Below are 27,316 nucleotides of genomic sequence, written 5' to 3' on the forward strand. Positions count from 1 at the left end.
TTCCAGCCTGTGGTAAGCATGAGCCCGTCTGCACTGGAATGCGTAGCCATGCCTCTGGGGATGACCCAGCATCCCGGGAACCAGCCAGCAGTGGGAGTCATTCTAATAGTTAATGGTAATGCCTCGGTGGCCTGAGCAGAACAAACCAGAAATAATAACCAGGCTTAAAACAAACAAAAACCCCCAAAAGCAACGCAGTGTTATTTTAGAACAAAAGCACATGTAGCTGAACTAATACTCCTGACGAGCAAGGACGTGGCTTTCTCCCAGGGCATCCTGCAGCCCTGCAGGGAAGAAGTGACCTTCTTTGCATTTTTCTTGTCGAATCGCTGCTGGGATTTCTGCAGCACAGCAAGGGAAAATTCCTCCAGGAGCACACGGAAATATCACAGCACTAACATAATACCCTTCAACAGGGGCCCTTCTCCTCAGCTGAGCTGGACGCCTTGTGCTGCGCTGACTGCCCAGCACCAGCACCCAACTGGGGCTGCCTCGTGCTGCTGCAGCGCTCATGGAACCCCAGCCCGGTTTGGGTTGGAAGGGATCTTAAAGCTCATCCAGTTCCAATTCCTGCCACGGCCAGGGACACCTTCCACTGCAGCAGCTTGCTCCAAGCCCCTGTGTCCAACCTGGCCGTGAACACTGCCAGGGATGGGGCAGCCACAGCTTCTCTGGGCACCCTGTGCCAGCGCCTCAGCACCCTCACAGGGAAGAGCTTCTGCCTAAGAGCTCATTTCAGTCTCCCCTGTTCTGGCAGGTTAAAGCCATTCCCCTTGGCCTGTCTCTACAGGCCCTTGTCAGAAGCCCCTAGGCAAGAGCCCCTCTCCAGGTTTCTTCTTGTCTCCTTTAGGCACTGGGCTCTCTTCCGCTGTCTTCCAGTACAGTGTGAAAGCAGCAGGACATGAATACAAACCACAATGTCCATGAACTAAACATTAAAGGTGGTTTAAATGTTCCTCTGTATTTCAACAGAATCAAAGTTGCTCCTTCCTCCATTTCCAGGACAAACTGGGATCCCTACATGCTGCTGCCCTTCCTCCCCAGCCTGTTGGATAAGCAGCAGCAGGATCTGACCACTCCTGTACATTGGAGTGCTCTGTTCTAAGGTCAGCATTTTGAATTTGAAGTCTATGATTTTAGACTCTTCTATCAGGGGAGTTTTCAATTCTAATCAAGTTCTCTGGATGGCATCAGTTCTTCCCCAGCATGATGTCCTGCTCCAGTTCTGTCGTTAGATAACACAATTCAGAGCACAGGAGCACTCTACTCCTCAGCAGCACTGCACAGCACAGATGTAAGGGTGACTGCTGTGCAACTTGCTCGACCTCTTCTCACGCTGCCATGGCAGCTGATACAGAGAGCAATGACTTTTATAAGCGTATAATCTGTCCGGTTAGTGTCAGGCCTCTGCTTCATGAGTCCACTGGCTTCAGCTCCTCAGTAACAGCTTCAAACCCAGTGGCTTTGGATGCTGCCACACCACAAAGTATCCCCAGAAACCTACCCCAAGAGCATTCCAAATCCAGGTTGTTCCCTAGGCCTGCTCGAGGCCCTGCTCTGCATTTCCCTGCAGGAGTGCTCACACAGCAGGATGCCAGGTAGAGCTGTAACTGCCACCTCTGCAGCTTCTGTGCAAGGAGTGCAAGTACTAACTACAGAAATAGCATGGATTCATACATGCATATGTCTAAATGTATAAATTTATATAAATAGATGTATTTTTATATAAATACATGAAACAGAGAATGCCACACCCTGGTTTTGTCCAATGAAACACTGCAAAATTCAGCATTTAATGTATAATATAACCTTTATTCTTTGTCCTCTAAACTCTTGGAAACTTACATAACAATCGTGCTTTAATTATGACACCGTTTATAGACATTTAAAATGCATCTTAATTTATAAATATTTTACATTTGGTCCATAGAACAGGTTGCAATTTACTAAATAATACTGTACTCTTTTAAACAGGCTCTGTATATATTTTTGAATATGCATATATTACATATATATTTTTATATAGAGATAGATTTGCTTGGTGTTCAGATATTTCCTTATTGCAAAAAGCTTACATGATCATACAATAATCTTTTCTTTCAGGGCAAGTACTACAAAAAAGATACAGCTATTCACAGTTTACACACAGTAGTTCTACAACACTAGTTTGTGCTATATGATACGTTTGTACAGCTTTTTGCTAAAGAGCAGGTCTGTCAAACATCGGTCATAATTGTTTACAATCAAACATTAAATACTGCATTTGTCTTAGAACAACATGGGACTTGGTTACATTAAACAAGAAAGAGGAAGTTGGAGTTTTTATCCTTAGTCTAATGAAAGTCACAATTAGGATGTGTATGGATCATTTGGGATGTTGGTGTGGGATGGACAGGTTTCCTCTAAATCCCAAAGACTTACAGGACTTTTGCATTTCAGCTATAGCTGTTTAGGATGTAGCTTAGGTCTCATTGTATTTTACAGTTGATCTATGTATGAAAGAGTTTAGAATCTAGCAAACATACTCAGAGATTTTATGATATCATTTGAAATACATGTGTATTATATATATATAGTATTTCTACAATGATGTGCTTGACATTCTGAGAATAATACCTTATTGCAAGAATATGGTTGTCACCTTCAGACAAAAACAACGAAAAACCCAACATTCACAGTTAACATGTTTTTCACGTAGTAGTTCTACATAAATTGTGCTATCTAACATTGTACGTTGCACAAAAATCTGCTGAAAAGCATGTTTCATTGCACAGTTCTGTCACAGTCATTTACAATCAAACACCAACTACTGCAGTTTCCAGAATCCGCTGTGTCTGTCATATAGCTGCCAAACGAGAAACACCACATGGGGCTGGCCATGGCATTTAACACACACAGGGATTCACTGGGAGCACCTCTCGGCCCTTCTCCCTGTGTGGCAAATGCCGACCAAGCCCACACTGCAGACTCTTGTAGCATGGAACCAACTTCCCTCACACCTTCATCACCACAAATAATAGGTAAATAAAAATAGAACTGTTTTCAAAGTGCTATCGAGCCATATTTCATAATTTGCTTATTAGAAACTGTTAAAAGTCCTTGAACAGATTTGAAAGACCAGTTGTGGATTGAACCCTACGTTAGAGCTGCAAGGATGAGCTTCACTCTTGAGGCCATTGGTTTGGTTTCTATTTTGGTGGCAATGCTATAATAGTAGAATCGTAACAGCATGATAGAAACTCAAGTACTCTGAGCTCGAGTTGCGAGTACTTGGTATTTCTTTTACTCCTGGGAATCTTTAAGAGCTCTTGGATATTATTTCTTATATTGCTAAAGAAGACATATTTTTGCCTCTAACATCTGCGGCTTGTGTCGCATTGATTCACAAAGACATGCTCTTTTTCATCAGAAACAGTATATGGATTTTAAAAGACATTTATAATCGTATCTGAAAGGTATCCTGAAAGAAGAAGTGCAGGTAGCACTTAGAGCAGTGTTGTGCTGGGCGGCCAAACAGCCACGGGACTCAACTGCACTAGGAAAGTGCATAAAGGAATGTGTATAGAGGAATGTGTCTGCTGTTAACTGAAGGAAGACTCTTCCCCTTCAAATGGCCTCGACTGGAACCAAGTTAAAGGGCAGACTTTCACTGGAAATCACTTGTTTACAAAATACTTCGTTCTTTTGTACAAAACAACTCCAAACTGAATTTTACTCCTGTAAAGTCAGAAATAACAGTCTTGGGATTGAGCGGTAAGAAATAGTGATAAACTACTAAAAATCAGCAGCACAAAACTTCAAATAGTCCTGCTAAAAGGTAGATTAAAAAGGTCTCGGCACATCAATTTACAAATTCCAAGATATGCAACTATTATTGTGAAAGGATAAAAACATTAACAGTCTATGGGTTGCCAGAGAACACAGAACACTCAACGTGTGAGCTCGCGCACTGGTGGATCACGCCCATGGCTATTCCCTTGTGGTGGAGATGACCTTTTGTCTTTTTTTTTCTTGTTTTTTTCTTGTTTTTTTTTTGCCACTAGAGGTAGGTAATTATATTCTCGGACATGAATTTGTGGTCATATTCAACCATATTTTTTTGTTGTTCTGGAGTTGTCTTGGTGCTTCGACAATAGAGAAGTTTAGATGTAGGCTTCTTTGTTTGCAGAGTTGCTCTGCTGGGCCTGGTCTGGCCCGTTTTCAGGGTGAGTGATGTCTTCACTTGGCTGAATCATCACTTGGATGCGCTGAAAGAACAACAAATGTGAGGCAGGCAAAAAACTAAGGGATTTGGGTGGCTGGCTTTTAAAGGCAACCTGAACCACTTCTGCCCAGGAATTAGAACTAATTTCAGGTTTGATATAAAGAAGAAGTTCTTTACTGTGAGGGTGATGAGGCACTGCCCAGAGAAGTGGTAAATACTCAATCCCTGGCAGTGTTCAAGGCCAGGTTGGATGAAGCCTTGGGTGCCATGGTTTAGTGTGTGGTGTCCCTGCCCATGGCAGCAGGGTTAGAACTGGATGATCTTAAGGTCCTTTCCAACCCTAACCAGGCTGGAATTCTGATTCTATGAAAATGAGAAAAACTGTCTCTCTCCCAAGGAACCAAAAAGGCAGTGAGCCGAGTACTAGAACTAGTCTTAGCTATGTTCTGGACATGACAGTGAGTTTGGAGACCACCTGCAAAGCAGTCTATGCCCCCGGCATTCCCAGCTGAGCATGCCTGGGGAACAGAATCAAGGAGAGGCCATGTGGGGCAGAGGAGGGACTGCAGCAAGCCACAGGCACAGCACAGAGGCTGCAGCAGGGACTCAAAGTTGGATTGCAGACATGATGGTGACCAGAGGGAACTAGAGAGTGTTGGCAGCAGGTTCTGGGGGTTACTGCCTCCAAGGATACAAGTGAAGTAGACTTGCAGTTAAGATTGCTTTACTTCTGTCTTTCCTAGTCCTTTTGTGTTCTCCACTCAGGAAGAGCACCTGCCTAGTTTACACTTGTATCTAGAGCCCAGCTTTTATCATTATGTTGTAGGTTCCTTCTATTATCTAATCATAATTTGTCAATGCTTCAAAAACGAGACCTTAACCCACAGCAAGATTGAGATGAGGAATTTTACTGTAGTCTTGCACAACTCTGCCCAAGAAGCAGCTGTATCTTAGGGCAACAATTCTCTGTTTGCATGTAAATGTTTCCATCAAACTAAAGGAAAGCTGCTCAAAGTGCAGGGGCTAAGGGGAAGCAGGCAAAAGAAAAAGACACTGAGTCTTTAGTGATAGGACAAGGGGTAACGGGTTGAAACTTAAACAGCAGAGGTTTAAACTGGATATAAGGAAGAAATTCTTTACTGTTAGGGTGGTGAGGTACTGGAATGGGTTGCCCAGGGAGGTTGTGAATGCTCCATCCCTGGCAGTGTTCAAGGCCAGGTTGGATGAAGCCTTGGGTTATATGGTTTAGTGTGAGGTGTCCCTGCCCTGCAGGAGGGTTGGAACTGGATGACCTTAAGGTCCTTTTCAACCCTAACTATTCTATGAGTCTATGATCTATGAAGAGAAATATTTGGCTCAAGGTCTGAGCATTGCTTGTCAATTCTGCTTAGGATCATCTGTCCCTTTGCAAAGAGGGCTATGTCAGCTGACTTTAGAATGTTCCAGAAACTGCAACAGATTCCTTCTGACAATCTTTGGTTCCCACAGCCACAGAGGACAGGGATGCGCGTTTCAAACCCTTGTGCTGGAAAGGGCCTGGTACACAGAGATTATTGGCTGAGAGGGAAAACTGAGGATGCACCAGCTTAAAGAAAACAAAGTGGTTACTGGGCAGTGTGCGGGCTTTGGGCAGTGTGACCAGCTCACATTGCTTGAGGAGCGTTTCTCCAAGGACTCTAAAACAGATTTAAGCATCTCTTATGTGGGAAGTGTCATCTTCTTTTAACAGATGGAATAAGGAAACTGGGAGAGGCTAAAAGCACAGTGCCATGGGAAGAAGGTCTCTAATGCTCTTCAGAAATAACAGAAGAAATAAAGCTCACAGAAATCCCTCAAATAAAGACTAAAGGGAAGGACAGTCCTAAGACATAAGTCACAAAATATGCTCCTGAGATTTTACATGTACTTCCTCTGAGTTGCAGCAGAAAAAGGCAGGGAGCGTAACCCACAGGTGTAACCTGCAACACACTGCAGGGAGATGCTAAATAGGATCACTGCGAGCAGACTCATGGAAATGTGAGTTAGGTGGGTTTAGTCCAGTTTCCAGCTTGATTCCAGTTCCTTAGAGCATCACCTGCTTTGACACATGACAGCATGGCTTGTGTTAGTAAGGACAAATTTACATACTTGCTAAACTGCGACTTTGGTTTCTGGGTGTAAGCAGCTGGGTTGCAAAGCATCTGGAACTCTCAAAGCCCAGAGATAAGGACAGATGTGTTTAACAACAGATGCTACAGACAATGCCTTGTCTTTGGTCTGTTTGGTCCTTGGTTTTATGTTTTTCAGCTCAATGTAAATTAACTGGACTAAGCAAATGAGGCCACAGGAAACACACAGCAGAAAAGACCTGCCCAGCAGTTTCTGATCAGTGTGCATAGGTCTTACCAGGTGAAATCATGCAGTCAGGAGAAAGAGAGACTTACCTGTTTTAAGGAGCCTTTCAGGGTTAGAAACATGTATGCCATATAGCCTGGGATCAGCACCATGGAAGACAAAGCCATGAACCAGCCAACCCCTTGGCCCCATTTTGGGAAAACGTAACTTCCCATTGTGAGTGGAGTCATTTGGACAGCACTGAAGAGAAAGACTCCCTGCAAAATACAGTGGAAAAGAAGATTTGGATGAGATTTCCAGAGTGTTCTGTTCAAGAGTTTTTCTGGATTGACTTTTTGATCGAGGCAAGGATCCTCTGATCCCTGGTGATGGTCACTGGACACTGGCTTGTAGATGGGGCCTGCAGGTCACTCTTCCAAGTGGAGGTTGCAGAAAATAGGTAAACATCAGTCCTCTGCACTGACCACTTCCCTGCTCAGTTAACCTTGAGTCTGGGAATGTGTACATGGAATGGAACTGTTTGTCTGTTTCCAATAACTTTCCTATTGGAATAATGGTATCAGTACAGCTCTACTGTACTGGCCAGCAGTGCAGTCCTGGAGGCTCTTTCAAACCTGGGTCTGCATTGCCATCTCTAATATCAATATCTAAGAGTGCTTGGCCCAGAGGCTTTGATAATGCTCAGATCCTCTGAACAAACTCATACTGGAAAACAAGGGCAGTCAGAATGGAACCTGCTGTTGGGTGAGTAGTTACAGATTTGTCTGTGTAACAGATCCTAGCCTGTGAAACTCAAAAACCACTCTGAATTGTTCAGCAATGAGGAGACAGTGTCCCAAGAAGTTTCTTAACAGAATTAATCTTCATGTTTTAAGTTAACAACTCTATTTGCACATACATAACCTGCATCTCAGATTATCCAGGTACGCTGGTAGGGGGAATCCACTGGTACTAGCAGAGTCTTCAGATCACCTGCACAAAATCAGAGGGAAGGGGGCTATTGGGAAAGATGGGGTCCCAGGGAATAACACTGCACGCACACCCATGTACACTGCACCACTGAGCAGCACCCGTGGGTTGTGTTTGTGTTGGTTTCACACAGATGACGTGCAAACGTGGTATTTTTAACTCTAAGTTCCCAAGCAAGGCTCCTATCCTGGCCCCTTCCATCAGGGAAACCTGCCAAGCTGAACCAGCAAAAGAGGAAGCTCGTTCTGATCCCAGGTTCAGGCATTGTGCAGAATCCATTCCCATAGAGGAGAATGCAGAGAGGCAGATTTTACTGGCACATCACTACACTGGACAACAAATTCTGCTGAAGACTTTCAAAGACAGAAGAGATGTGGTAAGCTTTTACACACAGTGTTGGTCATCTGCCTACTGTTCTGCCCAGCCATCTTTGATAAAATAAAAAATGATCTAAAATCAACAGAATGCAGGTTTTTGCCTTCCTGAATGCTAATTTTCAGAAACATGAAAGCTGCCTTCACCTGGGTAGAGATGAATCAAGGAGCCCTCTGTATAAACTCATTTCTGTACCTTGCTTCAGTGATTTTTGTTTGCTTTTCTGTGGCTATTACATGGGGCTACCAGAGAAATGTCAGTGAGTAGGAAGCATTGTGTCATGGGCAATAGTGTCTACTTGATTACAGGTTTTCAGTACTGCATTAAAATTATGTGTAGTAAACTGATTATTTCAAAATGTACTGTATGGGCTTAACTGGACAAAGGCTGGAATTGGGAAGAGCCTGTACTGGGGTTTCCAGTGCACAAAATCCTTGCAAGGTTTGCCAGAAAACCCAGTAGCAACGTTGTTTGAGCTGAATCCCATGACAGAAGAACATCAGTGCATAACCCCAGCCTGTTACCACAATAGTGCCTGTGGAGGAATCCAGTTTACAAAGTGTGGGCATTTTTGTACAGATGGAAAATTCAGACTTCAGAGAGATTGCTAAATTTTGTCCAAGAATACAAGAAATGGGCCATGTTTATTTCTTACATTCTTCTATCTCTACTAATCAAACTCTTGACTCGATACCATTTCCAGGGGACTAATACAAGTCTTGCAATTGCACAGGCTTCTCATCTTAGGGCCCAGGTTTCCTTTAGTGACACTGGGTTTTGCCTATTGCCTTCAGTGGAATTGCTCAAATCCTTCAAAGGGGAATGAGGTCAGAGCTAATCTGAACCTGTGGGGATGGAAATGACCACACTGTAGTACTCAGGCGACCTTATTCACATCCTTGAATCATATAATGAAAGTTGTTTCCTTACTGCCACAATGATAGGAGTGAAAAATGACCAACAGAGTTTCCACCAGATGCAGGGTCTGTATCCCACCATCTCTTGGATATTGTCATAAAATCTGTTAACACCTAAAGAGAGAGATAAGAAACAGTAAAGAAACATGTCAGGTAACTGTCAGTTGATGGCTCAGTGGTTTTGAGAGGCACTCTCATACATAATGAGGTGTATTCGGAAGCTCTATACAGACCCCAACATAACTTTTCACCGGTCTGAATGGGAAAGAAAAGTGCAGCTCAAAAGCACTAAGAATCGTTTGCTCTCATTCCAGCACATCGTAATTAGTGACCAGCAAACTTCTTCCCATGAGGAAGTCTGTACATCTGAAGGTCAGATGCAGCAAACACACTTGTTTCTTTTCAACTCTAAGTCTGCTTAGAACAAGAGATTCAGAATGGTATTTTACCAGTTCAATTAAAAATAAAACAAACCCATCCTTGTGTTAAGCAGCTTTCCTCTGTGTGGCTGCACATACACCAGAGCTGTGTATGAAATCGGAGTGGCCCTTCTGCTGCTGCTGTTACCTACCGGCACTTCAGCATCTCCTAAAAATAATGGTTTTATTTTTAGCTTTGATTTCTTCATTATTTAGCTGGTGTATTTTTCCATTCCTATTTGCTGGATTCACATGTGGTATCGCTGAGCTAAAAAATGCTGTTCTAGCCTCTTAAGCAGAAGGACTTCATTTATCTAGCTCTGAGTCAGTTTTGTCGTATAAACTGAAGTGCCTCAGTAATCATAGAGTAGGTCCTTGGATGAGCTAACACAGAACTAAGGTTAAATGCACAAATATTTTTGCAAGAATGTGATACATTATTCATCAATCTTAGCACCCAGAGCTTGCCAGTCCAGACTTCTGGATATTTTAGGGCAATTACAAAGATACAAGGTTCTAGAGTGACTGAGTCATTCCTGGTAGTTGAACTTGACAGAGCTCAAAAGACCCAAGTCACTATGTCAAGAACAGCAGTAGCTAACACCTTGGAATGTCCAGGCTTTCCTAGTAAGTGGGACAGAAAAAAAAGAGAGATGTCACCTATTTAGTATTCCTGAAAAGCTTAGTATCTAATGACTTCTAGGCTTATACATAGGGTGTTTTAAAGAGGCAGAAGGACCTTCCACAAGACAATTTTGAGTGGAATTACATGCATATGAAACAAGGGCACCCTCAGTTCAACCCTCAGCATGGCAACACGCACACAAGAACAAATCAATAGATGAATTATCCTTATGAGGTGCAAAAATTATGGGAAAAAGTAAAAACATCGTTTACCATAGCACCAGGATATCGAGATGCACTCAAAGAATACAAGGAACAGGAGACTCATTCCACTGGCAGAGTAGTAGTCAAAAAGCTTAAACACATAGATTCCACCCTAAAACATAAGAAGGATGTTTTAAAATAAGCAGCAAGAGCTCCAGTTTCAAGACAGATTAAAATGCAAGCTACAAACTACCAGTGGCAAATAGGTTAGGGACATATTAATGTATATGAAGGTGAACATGTTGAAAGCTTGTAACACTTGAGGTCAATACTGACAAACATTAGATTACTGCTAGAATTCAGTTAACTGGTTTAATTTCATTTTACTCATTTTTGTTCAATAATACAATTATTTCTCTCAAAATAGTTTGCAGTCCAGTAGATGGGAAGCAGCAATGGAGAATACCCCTGGCTACCCTTTCTTGGGCTGTAAGGCACGCTGGAGAGATGTGTATTTTCTTGGCACCTGAACCATGAAGCAGGACAAACTGCAAGCATGGACTTCAGGCATTTCACACTTCAAAGTTACTGCCTGAAGACTTTAAATATAGTGTTGATGATTGATAGATCCCTGCCACTTTAACTTTTTACATGATTCCTGGTTGGAGCAGGGGATGGGAGAAAAAAAACATATGCTGTCCGTTGGAGGTAAGATAACTTGTTCTACAGAACATACCTGAGTGATGTTGGACAGCCCTATGAGATAGGAGACAATGCACACAAGAGCAATAAAGATTTCTCTCCGATTCCGCAGTAACTTCGGAAACTCATCCACCAAAGCTGTTATGAATCCTTCCACAGTGCAGAACTGCAAGAAAAGTTACAAATACAATACAGTGCAATGCACTGCAGCAGCAGGATTACATTTAGGGGAGGAGCTTTCATCACTGGCACAAGGCTGCAGCCATTAAATGATAAATGAAAATACACTTCAGTGGGAGCAGTGGTTCTGAATATCTTTGTTTCTGTCTGCAAAGATCTCCAGTTAGATTTCCAGACAGAAAAATACTCCAAATTCCTAACTATGAACTACAGCATGATTTTGATGAACATAAAGTGCTAGTTGTTGTGGTAGAAGACGACAGACCTACAGTTGAAGGTTTGACCCCTAGATCCTTTGCAAACATACTCTTCTCCTTCCTGTGATATACTCACATACATGAAACTAGATGATCTGAAGGTCCTTTACAACCCTAACTATTCCATGATTCTATGATTCTATGAAAGGCAATAGACAGGAACAGAGTAACGAGATTAGTGGGTGAAGCTTGACGACACAAGATTTATTCTCATATGTCATAAATCAGATATTTTTGTATTCCCCAGAGATGATTTTTCTGAGGCTGGGAGCCTCCACACTCAGAGCATGGCCATGTTGCAGGTCTTTTCTGCATGTATATATTTAATATGAATGTTACCATTATGATGGCTGAAATGATGAAAACCAGATGTAGGTAAAGTTTTATTCATTTCCAGCAGTGCAATCAGAACTTAACCAATAGTTACAGCTGCTGTAAATGACAGTGTATGAAATGCTTCACTGACAGACAGAAATGAAGCAAGCATGACAGCCTGGAGATACAGATTCTCTCTAATAATATCAGGCTCCCTTCCTCAGCTGTTAGTTGCCTAGAGACAAGGTCTTTCAAGAATATTTTTGACCCAATTAATTTCACAGTAGTTTCCCCCCAGATCGGGCAATAGGTTTGAATGTCAAGCCCAAAGCCTATGGAAAAACAAAGAAATAGAAAACAAATATTCAGCTCCCTTTCGTGTTGCAGGATGAAATGCCCTCTTGGTCTTTGTGTATTTTGGTTCACAGGCTGAAGTCAGTGTGGATTTATAGAAAATGATGGATTTTCTCTACTGAAAGCTAAGGAATTCCAGCCAGGCCCCTGTTCCTTCCTGTGCTCTGAGGGTTGTGCCAACAACTGTGAGGTGCTGGTTTGATAGCAGCAGCTGTAGATGGTTTGAACACTTCTGCCTGTGATGGGTCATACACAGATCACCAAACACTGCAGCAGCAGAAGGGACTTCCCTGACAGAGCCCTCCAAGGACACTCTGCAAGATAAGACAGAGTGCTTTCCTGGTGTTCACAATACAGATGCTCTCTAGGTTGAAAGTATTACCAATTAATGAAGGTTTTGTTGGACGTAGTCCAGTTGAGTGTGCAAAGTGTTTTTTCTTGGTTTGTGTGATGTTTTTGTTCATTTTGCAATAAGGTTTTTTATATTATTGTATGACTGGATTATTTAATTGTTCCTTTTAATCTAAACAGTGACTCTGAGCAATGACTTATCTGGATTTACAAAACCTCTAGGTTGTGTCCTCTCAGTTGTCAGATACCATCTAGAACTCAGCTAAGGCCTGGACCAAGGAACTCTTGATCCTTACCCCGGGAAGTGATTTCAGAACACACTAAGATGCAGAATGTCCTCAGTAATGAGCCTAATGTCCCCTGAATTTGCTCCTGACGTTCATATGCTTAAAATGAAACATGTGCTGCATCATTTTGCTCCATGTGGTAAGTTCTGAAGTCACTTTTGTGGCATCTAAATCTTGTCAAGCTTATCCCAGCGTCTCCTACACTGAGGACCATTGCAAAGGTATTCTTAATACTGTGACTAAACAGGGAAGAGTTCAAAGAAGAAATTTATTGCACATTTTTATAGGCTTCCAACAGTTCATGAAAGAGCAAAAGTGTCCCAGAATCAGCCTTTCACTATGCCAGGCTCCTGGAACCGCTTAGTCTCTCCTCTCCTTAATACCTCTTATCATTTATGTGATGATTCCTGAAACCATCGTGCACCACTTAGAGCTGGCAGTGCAGAATGCAAAGAGGCACCAACCTTGTACCATGCAGCTGCAGAAAATGTGTCTTTGTTAACTGTTATTACACCAGTTTTACCTGACTGTCAATCCCGAGCATAAGCAACATGGAGAAGAACAGTATTGCCCAGAGAGGAGAAATGGGTAACTGCGTCACTGCTTCTGGATAAGCCAGAAATGCCAGTCCAGGGCCTGGGGGAGAAACAGGAGAGGAGACGTCAGTGTGACTGACCAGCAGTGTGATGATGTGCTCTGTCAATGTTTTGGCATATTTGAATGACTCAGCCATGAATGCATCATTGGATCAAGGATTTCAGCTTCATCAGCGTTCACTGACCAAGAAGTCAGTGCATGCATCTTGCTTTTAAAATGAACCATCCAAAACAAACAAAAAACCCAAACCCACCAACCAAAAGGCTTGATGCAGTTCAGAAACTGCTGCTGAGAGATAACTTTTGCATAGCAAAGGCAGGGAATGTTATCCTGTAGGAATACATCTTCAAGCGCTGATCAGCCTTCTCCCTAAAGCGGTAACTGAGAGCTGTAATCTACAGCTTGGCACCAAGTAGCTCAGAAGAGAAACAAAGATAGCTCAGAAATGGAGAAGACACTACCAGCATTTATAGCACTCCCATTTGCTGTTCCATTAATTACCTTAAAATACACATTTGAATAAACTACCCAGTTGTGACCAGGCAAACCCTGTCATGTGCTGTTGGGGACACAGTGTTGGAAGAATAGAAATCCTTATTGAGAAAGAAGGAGGTGGGTTTGCTGTTATAGCAGAGCTGGAAGCCAGCTGATTTCAGGTTAAGAGGGAAACCTGTAGCAAACTAACTAATCACAGAAGGAAAATCAGCATGTCTCACCGAAGGGGCATCCATTCCTTTCATTAAAGGCAGGTTTGACTGTGAGCATTGGTTGGACATACAGAGCTCTCAGACCACGGAAGGGTTGGCCTTACACACCTCAACTGTCAAAGCAAATGCAATGCAGATTTTGAAGCACTCGCACCTATGATTGGAATGTCTTCCAGTGGCAGTGGTGAGAGCAAAATCAACCTGAGATAAATATGTTCTTGACTCTGTTACACATTCCACCAAAATGCAGCTACAGCTTTTAATAATATTGTTGTCTTACAAAGCTGGGTAAAAGATCACAAAGCAACATCTCATGGTGCAAAAATGAAGCATCAGTTTCTGAGCTTACACAGAGAAATAGAAGCCTTAATGAAAAGGTCAGGTTTCCAAACATTCTTTGCAATTCGTGGCCACAGGAGGTGATGTGCATCTGTTATCTTTGGTATCTTCCAAAGTACTTAGGAGCTTAGTAGAATATAAGAATGTTGTTCTGTTTGCAGGTGTAGTCATTATAGTTCTGTCTGTGTCAGATATCCAAGAGGCTTATTTCACACACCACTGACTTGCCAGAGCAGTTTTTGACAGCAGTGTGTGCCATCCAAATTGTTTCTTCTGCTGTCTTTGTACGTGTCCTTTACTGAAGATTATTTTTAGGTCTCTGATTCTCTCCTTTTCTAACAAAGGAAATACCTCACCAAGGGGATATGTTTGCTGGTATAGTAAGGCATGTTTTGTCCACCAGTGACTTCCAACCAAGCTTTCAGTTATCAGATCCCTCTCTGTGGCCAAAATTGCTAAGTGAGTATCTGGTACACCAGCTGGGTTAGGGCAGCCATCTGCTCTCCTCCTTTAAGCTTTTTCATCTGCAAGAGAGACAAGGAACTGCAAAGAATAGCAGAATTCCTGCACGAACATCTTACTGCCCTGAGCAAAATGACTTTCACAGTAAAAGTCCCCTTAAATCTGGTGATAGCTGTAAGTGTGAGGAGGTGAGAAATGGATCCACCTCCAAGGGCTCAACCGCAAGAAACAGTAAAAGGAATTTAAAACTCCAAATGAATTTGAGAATACAGGCTCCAAAACCCTCCTGACCATCACTCCTCCTTTCAGTTTGCTTTTAAGAATTCCAGTAGTGTGAGGGTCACCCTGATGTTGAGCTGAGTACAGAAGTCACAAACAGTGCTGCCACCTCTTGTGAATGCACGCCTGTAAGTCGCAGTCATTAGTGTTCATTGTGCAGCCCAGCTGAGTTTCTGGCTGAGCACTCTCCACACCAAAGCTTTGAGAGCAGAAGGCAGGCAGGCAGAGCTCTGCTCAGTGTGAAGTGATTCACTGGTGGTGCCTGGAAATGATGCTCTCTCTTCCGCAGTCAGGGTGACTGAAATGACAGGGAGCTGAGGAGTGTTTCGAGGGAGGGATTTTGAACCATTACATGAAGCAGTTGGATACAACAGACAAACCAAAACCAACTGGTGACACCAAACAACTTATAGAAAAATACATTGGATACCTGATGCTGCAACATCTGCAATAGGCCTCTTTGTGACATTAGCCATGAATCCAACAATGGAGAAGATGACAAAGCCAGCAAACATGCTTGTGCATGAGTTTATGCAGCACACTATGATGGAGTCCCTGAAACAAAGGTAAGGTGATTTAAGCAGCAGGTAAAGCAGTGCTACCATTCATCAGTATATGCCTGTGAAAAGATTTCATGCTTTTAGGATTTCTGTTTGGGTTCCATTTCATACTCTCTCCCTTTAGTGTAACCATGGTTATACATCCAATTCCTAGTTAGATGTAACATTTAATATTCAGATCTGAGCCTACACTTTATTTTAATGATACAGGTCACAGAAAGACAGAATCCGGCTGCAGCTGAGACAGGAAGGTGCCATGGTAATAAGTGCAGTCATCTGCTTACCTGTAAACGTTGTTGTGGAAAGGGTTGTAACTTCCAAGGGCAATCAGTGAACCAAGACCCAAACCGTAGGAAAAGAAAATCTGTGTGGCAGCATCCAGCCAAACCTGATTGCAGGAAACAATGGTTATAAAAGTCTGTGTCTGCACCTGAGGAGCAGGTCAGATGTCTGCAAGGGGCACAGGTAGCAGTGAAACTTCTGTAGCCACAGGTGCAATATTTACCTCAGAGTCTGAAAGCTTACTGAAGTTAGGAGTTATGTAGAATAAAATGCCTTCCTTTGCTCCAGGCAGTGTTACACCACGGAAGAACAAGATAAGCAGCATAACATAGGGGTAAGTAGCAGAGAAATATACCACCTGATGGGAAGAAATAAAGACATTGTAAGTGTGGAAGGAAGAATGATCTGTGCTTGTCAACACTTCAGAAAATATTTGCTCCCAAAAAATACCATAGCAGCAACTGAGGCTGACTTCTCAAATGGAAGCATTTCTCAGTGGAAAGGCCTGGTGGGGAAAGGGGAGTGCCTACTGCAGCATTCCCTAACACCATGGTTATAAAGCAGGTGGCTGTTGCCGACTTCCCTGAAGGTGGAACAGAAGAGACAAAGGGATTTTTGTATAAGGGGCTCTTGCTTTTCATGCTTTGTAGACAACAAGGGGAGCTCCCAAAAGCCCATGGTTCATGGCACCAGTACCCTGCCTGTAGAGCAACATCTGTTAATGTATTTCTCCACCTCTCAGACAGCTGCTTTTGTTTTTCACATGCACTCCTCATCTGTGTTATGATAAAGAGCATCCTACTCTCTTCCCTTTTCAAAAGCCCTCTAAAAAAGACATTGCGAGGTCAGACTCCAGTGAAACATGGCTGCAGCTTGTCATTTCCCTGCCATTTTGGGGAGCGGGAAGAGCATGTGCCAACAGCAGATGCTGTTGCCCTTTCATTCCTAGGGACAGATTTGTCAGCAACGTAATTTCCTTTAATTCATTAGTAGAAGCTATTTTGCACTCAGATGCCAGCCAAACTCCAAGAAGCACAGCATGCAAGTACGCCTGTGGCAAGGACCATCTACAGCTCTCAGTCAACATAAGAAAAGGGGGGAAGAGGCTATTATATGGAATACAGCTTCAGCACTTACATATCTGAGTCCAGCAAGAGCTGTGCAGTAAATGCATGCTTCTCACTGAAGCCAAAACACTGCATCCTCACTCTACTGCTATCTAAACTAGCTGGAATATCCATCCCAGGAACAAGGGGACATATGTTCAGGCAATTTTATACCTGGCACAGCCCAGCAGTCTGTAAGTGAGCAAGATCTAAGACTGTGGCCAGACCTAGCTACAGAGGAGCCGCTTTCCAAACCCATGGTGCTGTATCAATTCAAGACACATAGAAATGAAACACTTCAAAGCTGTTCCAGCAAAACTGTCCCAGTGCCTCTTACCTCAAGGATTTTCATGCTATATGAGTAAAATGGGCATTTTTTAATTGAAAGGCATTTACAGTACTTCCTAATCTTACCTTTCCAGTCCAGCCTACCCCCTTCCAGATACAAAAATACACCAGAATCCAGGCAATTGCTAGAGTAATTGCTAGTGGCCATCGGATTTGTCCTGGCTTTTCCAATCCATCCGTCATTTGGTGCATGTTGCGTCTAGAACAAGCCAACAGAATGGTGTATTTGACAACTAATTCAGAAGGTAGTGCACGAACAACAACAAGCTCATCCTCACATGTGTGCAGGAATGATAGAGAGAAAACTGTCAGCTTACTCCCAGAACTCGACCACAGCACTTGTCATATTGGTGGTATTTGCTAAGGTGTAGTTGGAGAAGCAGCGGTCAGTGTTCCAGGGGTTCTCACAGTGTTTCCAAGGAAGAGTCTGTTCAAGAAAGGGAGAGGGAAAAGCCTGAAGAGTCAAACACTTCTTAAGTAAGCATTACCTCGGGTTTCTCTTTCCTAGAAATGAGAGTCGAGTGGAGAACTACCACACTTTGAGGTCTGCAGTGCACTGATCTCCCTGGGGTGCATGTCTGTCACTGAAGTTACTGAACATGGTATCAGCATGTCTGTCACTGAAGTTACTGAACATGGTATCAGCTGGGTGAATCAGATGTGGAAATTTCTCTTTCCCTCTTTAATATATCAGCCCACATGTTTGATACACCTCTGAGCACATGAGAATGCACTGAGTGCATGGCAAGAAACAAGGGCAACAGAAAGGACCTCCTGGAGGTCCTGTTACCTCTTCTTGCACTAGAAGTGATAGATGGTGATAGTTCTTGATCAGAGAGTTCCATTTCCCTGCCAGGCTAGGGGACAATCAGGAAAATGTAAAATTATTTTCTACATGTGTCCATTACAATATCTTTCAGAAGCTCTGAGAAGTAGAACCTGCTTTCACACGATAGCCATTAGAATGAATCTCATTTCGTTTAGATACAACATCGGTATTCTTCTGATGGCTAATCTTGGAAACTCCTCTCACAGAAAATGTTGTATCAGGGTACTGCATGATTTAAATACAAGGATAAGAGGCTTTAAGGGAATCAGAAGTCAATATTCATCTGACATGAGCCAGCACACCCCTGCCAGACTAGGCCTGACCTTTCATATGGATAACAAATCTGATGCTGAACAAAATGAAATGGCCATGTCACTCCCAGGCAGTAATTAATGCAAATCTGGCCAAGAGACAATTCTTTAAAGCCAGGAGCACGCAAGCATGCACAAAACTGGTAGAAAAGACAACAACTGAACAATAACGCATTAATTATTGAGGTTTAAGTAAGAATGCTTCCTCAGATGACCAAACCCCCAAATCAGATGAGTCCAACTCAGCTGATGAATCATCCTTGAAGGGAAAAGAAAAGGCAGCTAAAAATAAGGTTAAAAAAAGGCAAAAATAACACCAATGAATGGAAGTTCTGAGCTAATGAAATTAGCTCTTCCATGTGGCGTTTTTAATAAAGCCCTCCACTATAAACACAGATCACAATGATACTAATTCCTAAAGAGCTGACATTTGTATGGCTGCTATTGAAGACAAAATTAAACCAGTTACGCACTAGAATATCTCTCAGGGAAATGACTGGCCTGTAGCCTCAAAGGCAAAGGGGTACTAGCACCATTGTCAGGGGAGCCAGCACAGGGAGTTGCAGCCTGGCAGGAAAGCAGAGAAGCAAGCAGGCCTGCTTGTCATTACAGGGCAGAAGTGAAACTAAAAGGGAAACTAAAAGAAGGATCTGTGGCTCTGAAGACCAAGATGAGAGAATTCAAATAAATGGGTAAGAAAGAGAAGCCTGTGGCTCCAAAAGAACCATTTATTAATTTTCATCACTGACCTTCTTGGAAAATAATGTTTTTCTCATAGTTTTCTGTTTATTTTAGTAAAAAATGCCTTATCCTACTAATTTCTGTAGGTGTTGTATTAATGTCACACCTTCACAGGGAGACAGACTGACCAGCTATCTATACATGACCTTGCTTTACATTCAACAAGCAATACCAACCCCATCCACCACACACACTTACAGTGGTGAAGGAATTATACAGGTAGTATATGGCCCACGAAATAATCACAATGTAGTAAATATTTAGCCAAAAGGAAAGGACTGCAGCAGCTAGTCCCACACCTGTAAAGAAAACAAAAAGAAACAAGAAAAGGTAACTTTTAGTAATGTCTGTACAAGGCTCAACCGAAAAGCTGCAGTTCAGAAGGACAAATACAGCACATGGGGCAGATACTGTTTACCACATTCTGTAGATGCTAAGTTGAAACTGTGGAAGTAAAAAGTGCCTGTAAAACCTCAGCAGCAGCAGCTGTGACTGCTCACTGTAACACACTGGACACTGAGATTAAATTTATGGATGACTGAACCACCACCCAAGTTAACAACCTTGTTCCCTCAAAGAGCAGTGCCCAGAAACAGGCATTTTCAGCCAGAAACTGGCAAAACAGAATTCTGGCAGATGCAGGCAAATTGAGTGTGTGTGATAAGACCAGTAGCCATTTACTACACTGGTCAAGGGGCTCGATGCTTACTATAATGCTATTATGCCATCTCAGAACATCAGGGCTCCACAGTGAGAATGCCTGGTCTTTTACTCCATGTAAAGACTTCAGGGGGACTTTAAATATTCAGGCTGGTGAGAGTTGCCACACGACACTTTACAGGAGGAAGTGCTCAAAACAATCAGCATAATGCAAAGCAAGGGCTATACTTTGCATTGTGTCACCTGCCAACAACAGTTGGTCGAGCAGTTATCTACAGAAACCCTTTTATCTCTCTGTGTTTTCCCAAATAAATTTTCTAGAACAAAATCCACTCTAAACAGACCTAGCTCACGCTATGCTCACTAATAGTCACATCTGTAACTCAACGTGTAACTTGCTCCTCCACTGGTCCAGGAGTCAGCTCAGGAACTCTTTCATGTCAAAGAATTTGGGCTCAGAGGGTGAAAAGCAGAGTCTGGGAGGTTTGCAAGACTGCGAAGAACCTAGATTAAAACCTTGAAGTTCCAGCAATGAGAGACCTCAAACTAGCTAAAATTCAAAGTATAAAGTCTTAAGCAATTCAGCATGAAATTGCCATCTTTGAAGTGTCTGCCTTTTGAATTTCAATAAAGAATAGGAGATACAAACCTTGGTGACCTCAAACAAAGCCAGTGTTTACCAGGTTGCTGTGAACAGAGTTCTCTACCTGCTCAGACAATGATTACTACATTTAAATGCTACTTTGAACAGTCTCTATATGCTTCTAACAAAAAAATACAGGAATACAAGTTTTTGAAGGTCAAAAATAAGTTTGTTGCATTTCTAACACCTAATTTTTTCTGTTTGTAATGGGGAATGAACCCTAACATGGTTCCAAACTGTCAGTTACACCACAGAAAATTAGGGTTTTCTGTAGAAAATTGTGGTGTAAGTAAAAATACGACAGGCTAAAGTAACATCCTTGCCCTGTCACTTTGTGCAACTTCTGCAACTTGAAAACAAAGGAAAGTTATCCAGGTCTGACTGTACCTTTGAACATGGGAGCAAGCTTCCACACTCCAAGGCCTCCTATGGATGTATACTGACCAAGGGAACACTCCAAAAGAAACAGTGGCACTCCAGCAAAAATTAAAGTAAGGAAATAGGGAATCAGGAATGCACCTAAAGAGAAACAAGAAAAGGTCTGTTCCAGTGAAGAAAAACACAACTGTTTCTACTGTTTCTATCCCTATCATATGTGAAAAGAAACTTTTTCTTTACTCTTAAATGTAATTTTTCAGGAGTTAGTGGAAAGCACATGTACATTTCTGAACCAGTATCCCAAAGGGTGAAAATAAGGAGGAAAATGCATCTCCTACCATGTAAATATTTTCTGTTTAAGTAAGAAGCTAAAATCCCAAAGACTGAATATTTTGTTGCCTTCATCTATCCCAGGAGCATGCAGATAGCATAAAGGCTTTAAGAAGAACTGGCTGCTTTCCAGCTGGAGTTAGCTTTTCATGGTGAGCTCAGAGTCAGTATGACAAACCATATACAATCCTCTCAAGAACTTAATCCAAAAGAGAGGGCTCTGGAGGGTTAGAGGGCAATGTGCTTTAGTTCTGCTTTAATCCTTTATGGTCTTTGAAGGGCACCTGCCAAATAGAATTTAGAGTACATTCTAGAGCAGACCTCAAAGCAGAGCACCACACTCCAAAATGGCTCCAGCCTTCCTGGGCAAGTGTAAAACAAAGAAACCCAACCCAAACCCCACCTATAGAGCTGAAAAGCTATTAAACCCAAGTTCTGTTTTACTGGTAAATCTTATAGTGAACTCTAATACACAAATATACCAGAGGTTGTAAGAACAAAACAGCAAACATACCTCCACCATTCTTGCCACAAAGGTACGGAAACCGCCACACGTTCCCTAAGCCAATGGCATACCCTACACAGGACATAAGAAAGTCAAATTTTCCTTTCCAAGTGTCTCGGTCTGGAAGATCTGTCTTCTTCTTCTGCACTTTTACTACCAAGGTTTTAGGCTTGTCATTGGTGATGGAAGCATCGACTTCGGTGGAGATCTGTCCATCTGCCACTTTGGTCCCATTTGTCGCCATGTCTCTGGGTTTGGCTGGCGAGGCTCTGGCAGCAGCCGGGCGAGAGACTTCGGCCCCAGTCCACGTGGACAGCAGTTTTGCGGCTGGCAGTCACCCCAGTGGGCAGGGACAGCACGGTGCCCTTGAGCCCCACAGTGGTCTGGATGGCTTGAGAGCTAGTCTGCAGTCCTACACCCACTGCTGGCCCCACCTGGAAAACACAAGCCACAGAATTCAGAACCCTTCAGCAGGACTTGAGCCAGCCTAAAGACTGACAGTGACCAGGGACCTCTCTGCTCACAGAGCTCTGCATTGCTGGGGTATCATCAAAGAGCTTGGCTCTGCCTTTTGAATTTTTCTTACTGGTTCCATAGGAAAGCAGAGTAGAACTAACAGAGTTGCCCAAAACAATCTCCAACCCATAGTTATTCACTGTTGCCCAGAGAAGCTGTGGCTGCCCCATCACTGGCAGTGTTCAAGGCCAGGTTGAATGGGGCTTGGAGTAAGCTGCTCTAGTGGAAGGTGTTCCTGCCTGGGGCAGGGGGTTGGAACTGAATGAGCTTCAAGCTCCCTACTAACTCAGACCATTCTGGGAACCTATGTTTTTTTCCCCTACAGATCTAAAATGCAGCTCTCCGTGTAGAGCCCAAATTTTATATATATATATATATATATATATATGTGTGTGTGTGTGTGAGAGAGATAAGTCAGTATGGAGGTTTCTATCTAACAGCCCAGTACAGAGTTTAAATATAACAGCCCAGAACCTGGGCATTGTAACTATTCAATTTAATCATTCTGCATTTAGAAACATAAAAGTGAATTCTCATGATTGTAAAGTTCCTTTATTCACAAGAAGTTGTGGCTATCAAGAAATAGCACTTGCCACCTCTTACAGTGAATTAAAAAAGTTATGGACAGCATGCGTTTATCTAAAACACCTCACTCCAGGTACTTCTAAAGGAATTAATAAAGCAGATCAAGCAACAGAACTTAATCCTGGGTGATAATGGTTATAATTTGCTATTAATATAAGAGAATTGTTTCATTAAGCTTATATTATAACACTGTAAGATGACAGGCTGCAAAATTCCTTCCTCATTTCTGTTTCCTACTGTGGGTTGCATTCTTGCACCTAAAAAACCATCATTGGTACTATATAAGTATTTAAAATCTAAAAAAATGAAGGAAAAATCCAGGAAGCAAATATGCATTATGAAAAATGACCTGGGATAGACCTCATAGCAGCCTTCCAGTATCTGAAGGGGGGCTATAGGGATGCTGGGGATGGACTATTCATTAGGGACTGTAGTGATAGGACAAGGAGTAACGGGTTAAAACTTGAACAGGGGAGGTTTAGGCTGGATATAAGGCAGAAATTCTTTACTGTTAGGGTGGTGAGGTACTGGAATGGGTTGCCCAGGGAGGTTGTGAATGCTCCATCCCTGGCAGTGTTCAAGGCCAGGTTGGATGAAGCCTTGGGTGACATGGTTTAGTGTGAGGTGTCCCTGCTCATGGCAGGGGGGGTGGAACTTGAGGATCTAAAGGTCCTTTCCAACCCTAACTATTCTATGATTCTATATTTCAGCCATCCCTGAAGTGCGCGTGACTCCTGCAAACTCCCACGGCTCTGCTTCAGCTGGAGCCCCACAAGGCACTGGTGTCTACTGCATGTCTCCTGTACGCCCATTCACGATCCATTTATTGTCTAGTTCCTCTTCATAACTCCTTTTACCACAAGCCAATCACCAGAGATTACAACAAATGAAGTGCCTGCCACCTTACAGCAATGGAGCAACGTTAGCCATGAGGTTATGCAAAGGACAATTTTAGTTACAGATTTGTGTAAAGGGACATTTTGATTATTAACCATTCACTTCTAGTTGTAAATGATGTTAAAAGAAACAAAAAGCCCACACCCCAAACCATGTAAAGACTCTGTTATAGACAGTGCTTTTAACTTTTCAGATCACTGCGTGATTAAAATGCTTATTATAAGGCCACATCCAGCAATGAGAAGTTTTCAGTTGGAAGCTGAAGAATCAGCAGTAGGTATGCTGAGGTGAGGAGAGGAACAAGGATCATGCCTGTAACCTTCCTCTCTGTTCCACTTTCAGGACTCAGGGAAACTCCATCTATGTGCTTTCACATGCTCACAAGTCCTTCTGTTACAGGTACCTCCCCTTTTAAAGCTGTGGACTGAGTTTTCCCTATTTCGATGCAAACCTGTCCAATTTTTTTGCCCATAAGCCCCAATTCTGGTGTAATCAGAAGCTGGAGCAGTGCGGGTAATGCATTTCCCTATGTCTGAGGAAGTCACCGTGCTAGCAAAACAGGGCTCCTGTCTGAGGCTGGGTTGAGACCCCGTGGAAACGCTGCCCTCCTATGGATACGTTTGTGAGCGGCTGGTGCAGAGCTCCCAGGGATCGTTAAGAGATGTGCAGCTGGCCAGCACCACCTCCTGATGAAGAGACAGAACTGAAATGGTTCCTTTCGGCCAACACCGGCGGTGTACGGAGAAAATCATCCCTGTTCTAGGACTTTTACAAACAGGTCCTGTGCTAGGTTAGATTGTTGTTGCAGTTTACATTTGGGCTGTGCTTTATCATCAGCAGGAGCTTCCAAGTACTGGAAGAGGCTGTGTTGAGGATGAGTGGAAAAAGAAGCTCAAAACAACATTAAAACCCCTGAAATAAACTAAAACTACATAGAGATGTATATATGCATGTCTATGTCTTGTTTGGGTCATAGTAAAGAATAAACTCATCCTCACTGCTGGCATTTCAAGAGAGGATCTATGCTGAATCTCAGAATGGAACAACCAAGCCAATGGGCACATGGATTCACCACCTCCCATCTCCACACAGGCCCTGGGCATGGAGCCTGCCCTCTTTGTTCCAGCCCTGCAGGCTCAGGGAGCTTCCAGTGAGCAGTAAAGCCTCTGTGGAACAAAGCGGGTCTTTTAGAGCAGTGTAAGAGTCCACAACAAAGACAAACCAGAGGAAGTTGGAAAACCTTCATGAATAAAGCAAAGAACCTGGGATTTTGTGAGTCCTCCTGGGAAAAGGCTCCCAGACCTGTTTAGACACTATTGTAGAGCCAAATGTAAGGCTGATGTTTCACCAGACACCCCAGCAAGTGCACACATGGCTATGTATGGGGGTTGGCAGGCAGTCTGGTGTTTTTAATATTACAAAGACATTGCATACAATCATTCTAACAATCCCATGTGGAATTGTGCTTACCTGTTGTCCAGCACAGTCCATGGCAAACACCCCCCTGCACACACTCTGTTCTGAACAGCCTTGGGCTGTAGCAAGCCCAAAAGCTGGTTTTGAGTGGATGGAGGGGGGGACTGACCTGCTCTACCACGGCTGATGCCATTATTCAATTTGGAGACCATGGTGGAGATTTTACTGGCAGTGATGTCAAAGCATGGATATTTGTGCATACACGGTGATACAGCAAATCAACACTGCAAAAAGAAAACATGCTTTCCTTACATAGGCTTCAAAGTCAGGTTTTTTTCCATACTATGAAAAATTGTTTTCTGCAAGCCTAATTACTACTAATAAAAAATATTACAACAATAAATATAGCCTCTAACCTCATATCCACACCCTTCACACACAATAATACTACGTCTTATGTACAACAGTCTAGAAGCAGTGGTGCTACAGCAGTAACGATACTTGGTAGATGCTCTCTAATCGGATCAGGCAATATCCCGCAGTACTGGGATTTCAATTTAAAATTCCTCTGACATGGAATAGGACAGAAAGACACTTACGTAAGCTCTGTGGATTGGTTTGAGCACAATGAAATACCCATAGTTGCTGTCATCCAGCAGGGCAGGTATGACACTCATTATGCAACGTTATTGCTTTGTGGGAAGAAGATGGAGAGATCTTTTAAACAAGTCAGTCTTTGCTCCCCCAGTTCCCTCATGCCAACACAGAGTGTGCTAGGAAGGGCACAGCAGCTTCCCACCACATTCCTCAGTGCACAATAGAGCTTCCTTGACTTCAGTTACTAGGGTTGCTCAACCAAGAGGAGAAAGCCCTCTAAAACAGGGGTTTGGATACCATCTGGTTGTCCCGCATCACCACCACATTAGAGAAGAATGGCCACAGAGAGCCAAGCACACATAGCAGCCAAGGTAATACGCACAACCAGGGAAACTGGAACAAAGAGAGTGCCACTTCATTAATAAAAGCAGTTTTCTCTCTCCTGGTCTGCATAAAAGTGGATTTGAGGAGTTTAGAATGGGCTGCATAAAATGAAAGTGAACAGCAATATTACTGTCATTTTCACAAGTGCTCTTGCTTGTGGCAGCACACAGCAGGTAAATCTGTCAATGTACTACAGCTTTAGAAACATCTCTGTTCATGATCACCCAAGTAACAGGCAGCAGAAAGAAAAGCAGCAGCTGAAGTCTCCAGCCTGGGGTGCCTGCAGCAGGCTGTGTAAATGAATTTTTAACAGATCTGTATAAGTGACCTGCTGGTATTGAGAAAAACAGAACACTCCCCTTGGTTATGGAATGTGTGGATGCCCAAAACATTTGGATCTGGTTCCCACCTCTGAGAATCCCAGTGGGCTGGGTTCAAAGGCCCCTTTAAGACAGTATCCCACAAAGTTCCCAGCTGTCTGCATGTATGAAACAAGTGCTGGGAACTGCAGAGTTAACACCTGAGAAAACATTGTCTCTTCTGGCTCAGCACTTTTAATCCAGCTGCTCTGACATAAAAGACATCAGAATCTCAAAGATAGATCCCTGGACACATCTTTTCCCAAGTCCTGCTCAAAGGGACCCAACAGGGAAGTCAAGGGTAGACTTGAAGGATGGTTCCATGCTGCAGGAAAAACTGCCAATACCAATATTGGCCAAGCCAATATTTATCAGGGAAAGCAGTTGTTGTGTTTTGGGCAGTAGATGAAGCCCACCTGAATTAATGCTTTACAGGTCAGCAACCCAACAGGGACACACAAACACAGTTGTAATGTACCTTTGCCTTTCTCCACACAGGGCACACTATAAATACGAAGAGCTCAAACCCATGATAGAAGGCACATGCCAAACAGGAGACATCAGACCACCTTGGACATGTTTGCCCCAAAATGTGGCAAATGCTCCATCCCTGGCAGTGTTCAAGGCCAGGTTGGACAGAGCCTTGGGTGACATGGTCTAATGTGAGGTATCTCTGCCCATGTCAGGAGCCTGGAACTGAATGATCTTAAGGTCCTTTCCAAACCAAACTATTACATGATTCTATGATTCTATGTTTTGCCAGTCTAGCAAGAATTACAGCCTGTACCACTGCTCACTTCTTCTGCATGCTCATGTTTATGGTTTATTCATTGCTTTGTTTAGCATATCTGAACAGACATGCCCCATCTCTGCCAATTTCAACACCTGATCATGTTCAAACATCCTCTGTACAGCAGGATGGCAGAATCATGCTCTGTCCAGCAAATATTCCATATTTGAAACACACGCTGCATTGATATGGAGGATACACTC

General features: G+C 43.0%; 1 protein-coding gene across 1 annotated transcript; it reads right to left on the minus strand.

Annotated features, from left to right (window-relative positions):
- Window positions 1–1,791: 1,791 nt before the first annotated feature.
- On the minus strand, window positions 1,792–21,930 carry SLC6A1 (solute carrier family 6 member 1). Its single transcript, XM_005149379.4, has 14 exons — window positions 21,579–21,930; window positions 20,744–20,875; window positions 19,252–19,352; window positions 17,490–17,599; window positions 17,239–17,371; window positions 15,942–16,076; window positions 15,721–15,824; window positions 15,307–15,431; window positions 13,016–13,128; window positions 10,783–10,914; window positions 10,116–10,218; window positions 8,813–8,913; window positions 6,628–6,795; window positions 1,792–4,247 (listed from the first exon to the last, which is right to left on the minus strand). The coding sequence occupies exons 1-14, from the start codon at window positions 21,811–21,813 to the stop codon at window positions 4,143–4,145; spliced, it is 1,797 nt and encodes a 598-aa protein (XP_005149436.1). The 5' UTR covers window positions 21,814–21,930; the 3' UTR covers window positions 1,792–4,142.
- Between the last annotated feature and the right edge of the window lie 5,386 nt (window positions 21,931–27,316).

The sequence above is a fragment of the Melopsittacus undulatus genome, chromosome 9, assembly GCF_012275295.1.
Source record: "Melopsittacus undulatus isolate bMelUnd1 chromosome 9, bMelUnd1.mat.Z, whole genome shotgun sequence".
In the NCBI taxonomy this organism is placed as follows: domain Eukaryota; kingdom Metazoa; phylum Chordata; class Aves; order Psittaciformes; family Psittaculidae; genus Melopsittacus; species Melopsittacus undulatus.

Excerpts from the sequence above, each read along its gene's own strand:
- SLC6A1 (XM_005149379.4), bottom strand. The coding sequence starts at position 21,813 with ATGGCGACAAATGGGACCAAAGTGGCAGATGGACAGATCTCCACCGAA. Across the intron at positions 15,825-15,941 it reads GTAAGCTTTCAGACTCTGAG|GTTTGGCTGGATGCTGCCAC; the intron begins GTAAATATTGCA and ends TCCTGCAATCAG. Across the intron at positions 6,796-8,812 it reads TCACTCCTATCATTGTGGCA|GGAGTCTTTCTCTTCAGTGC; the intron begins GTAAGGAAACAA and ends TGTATTTTGCAG.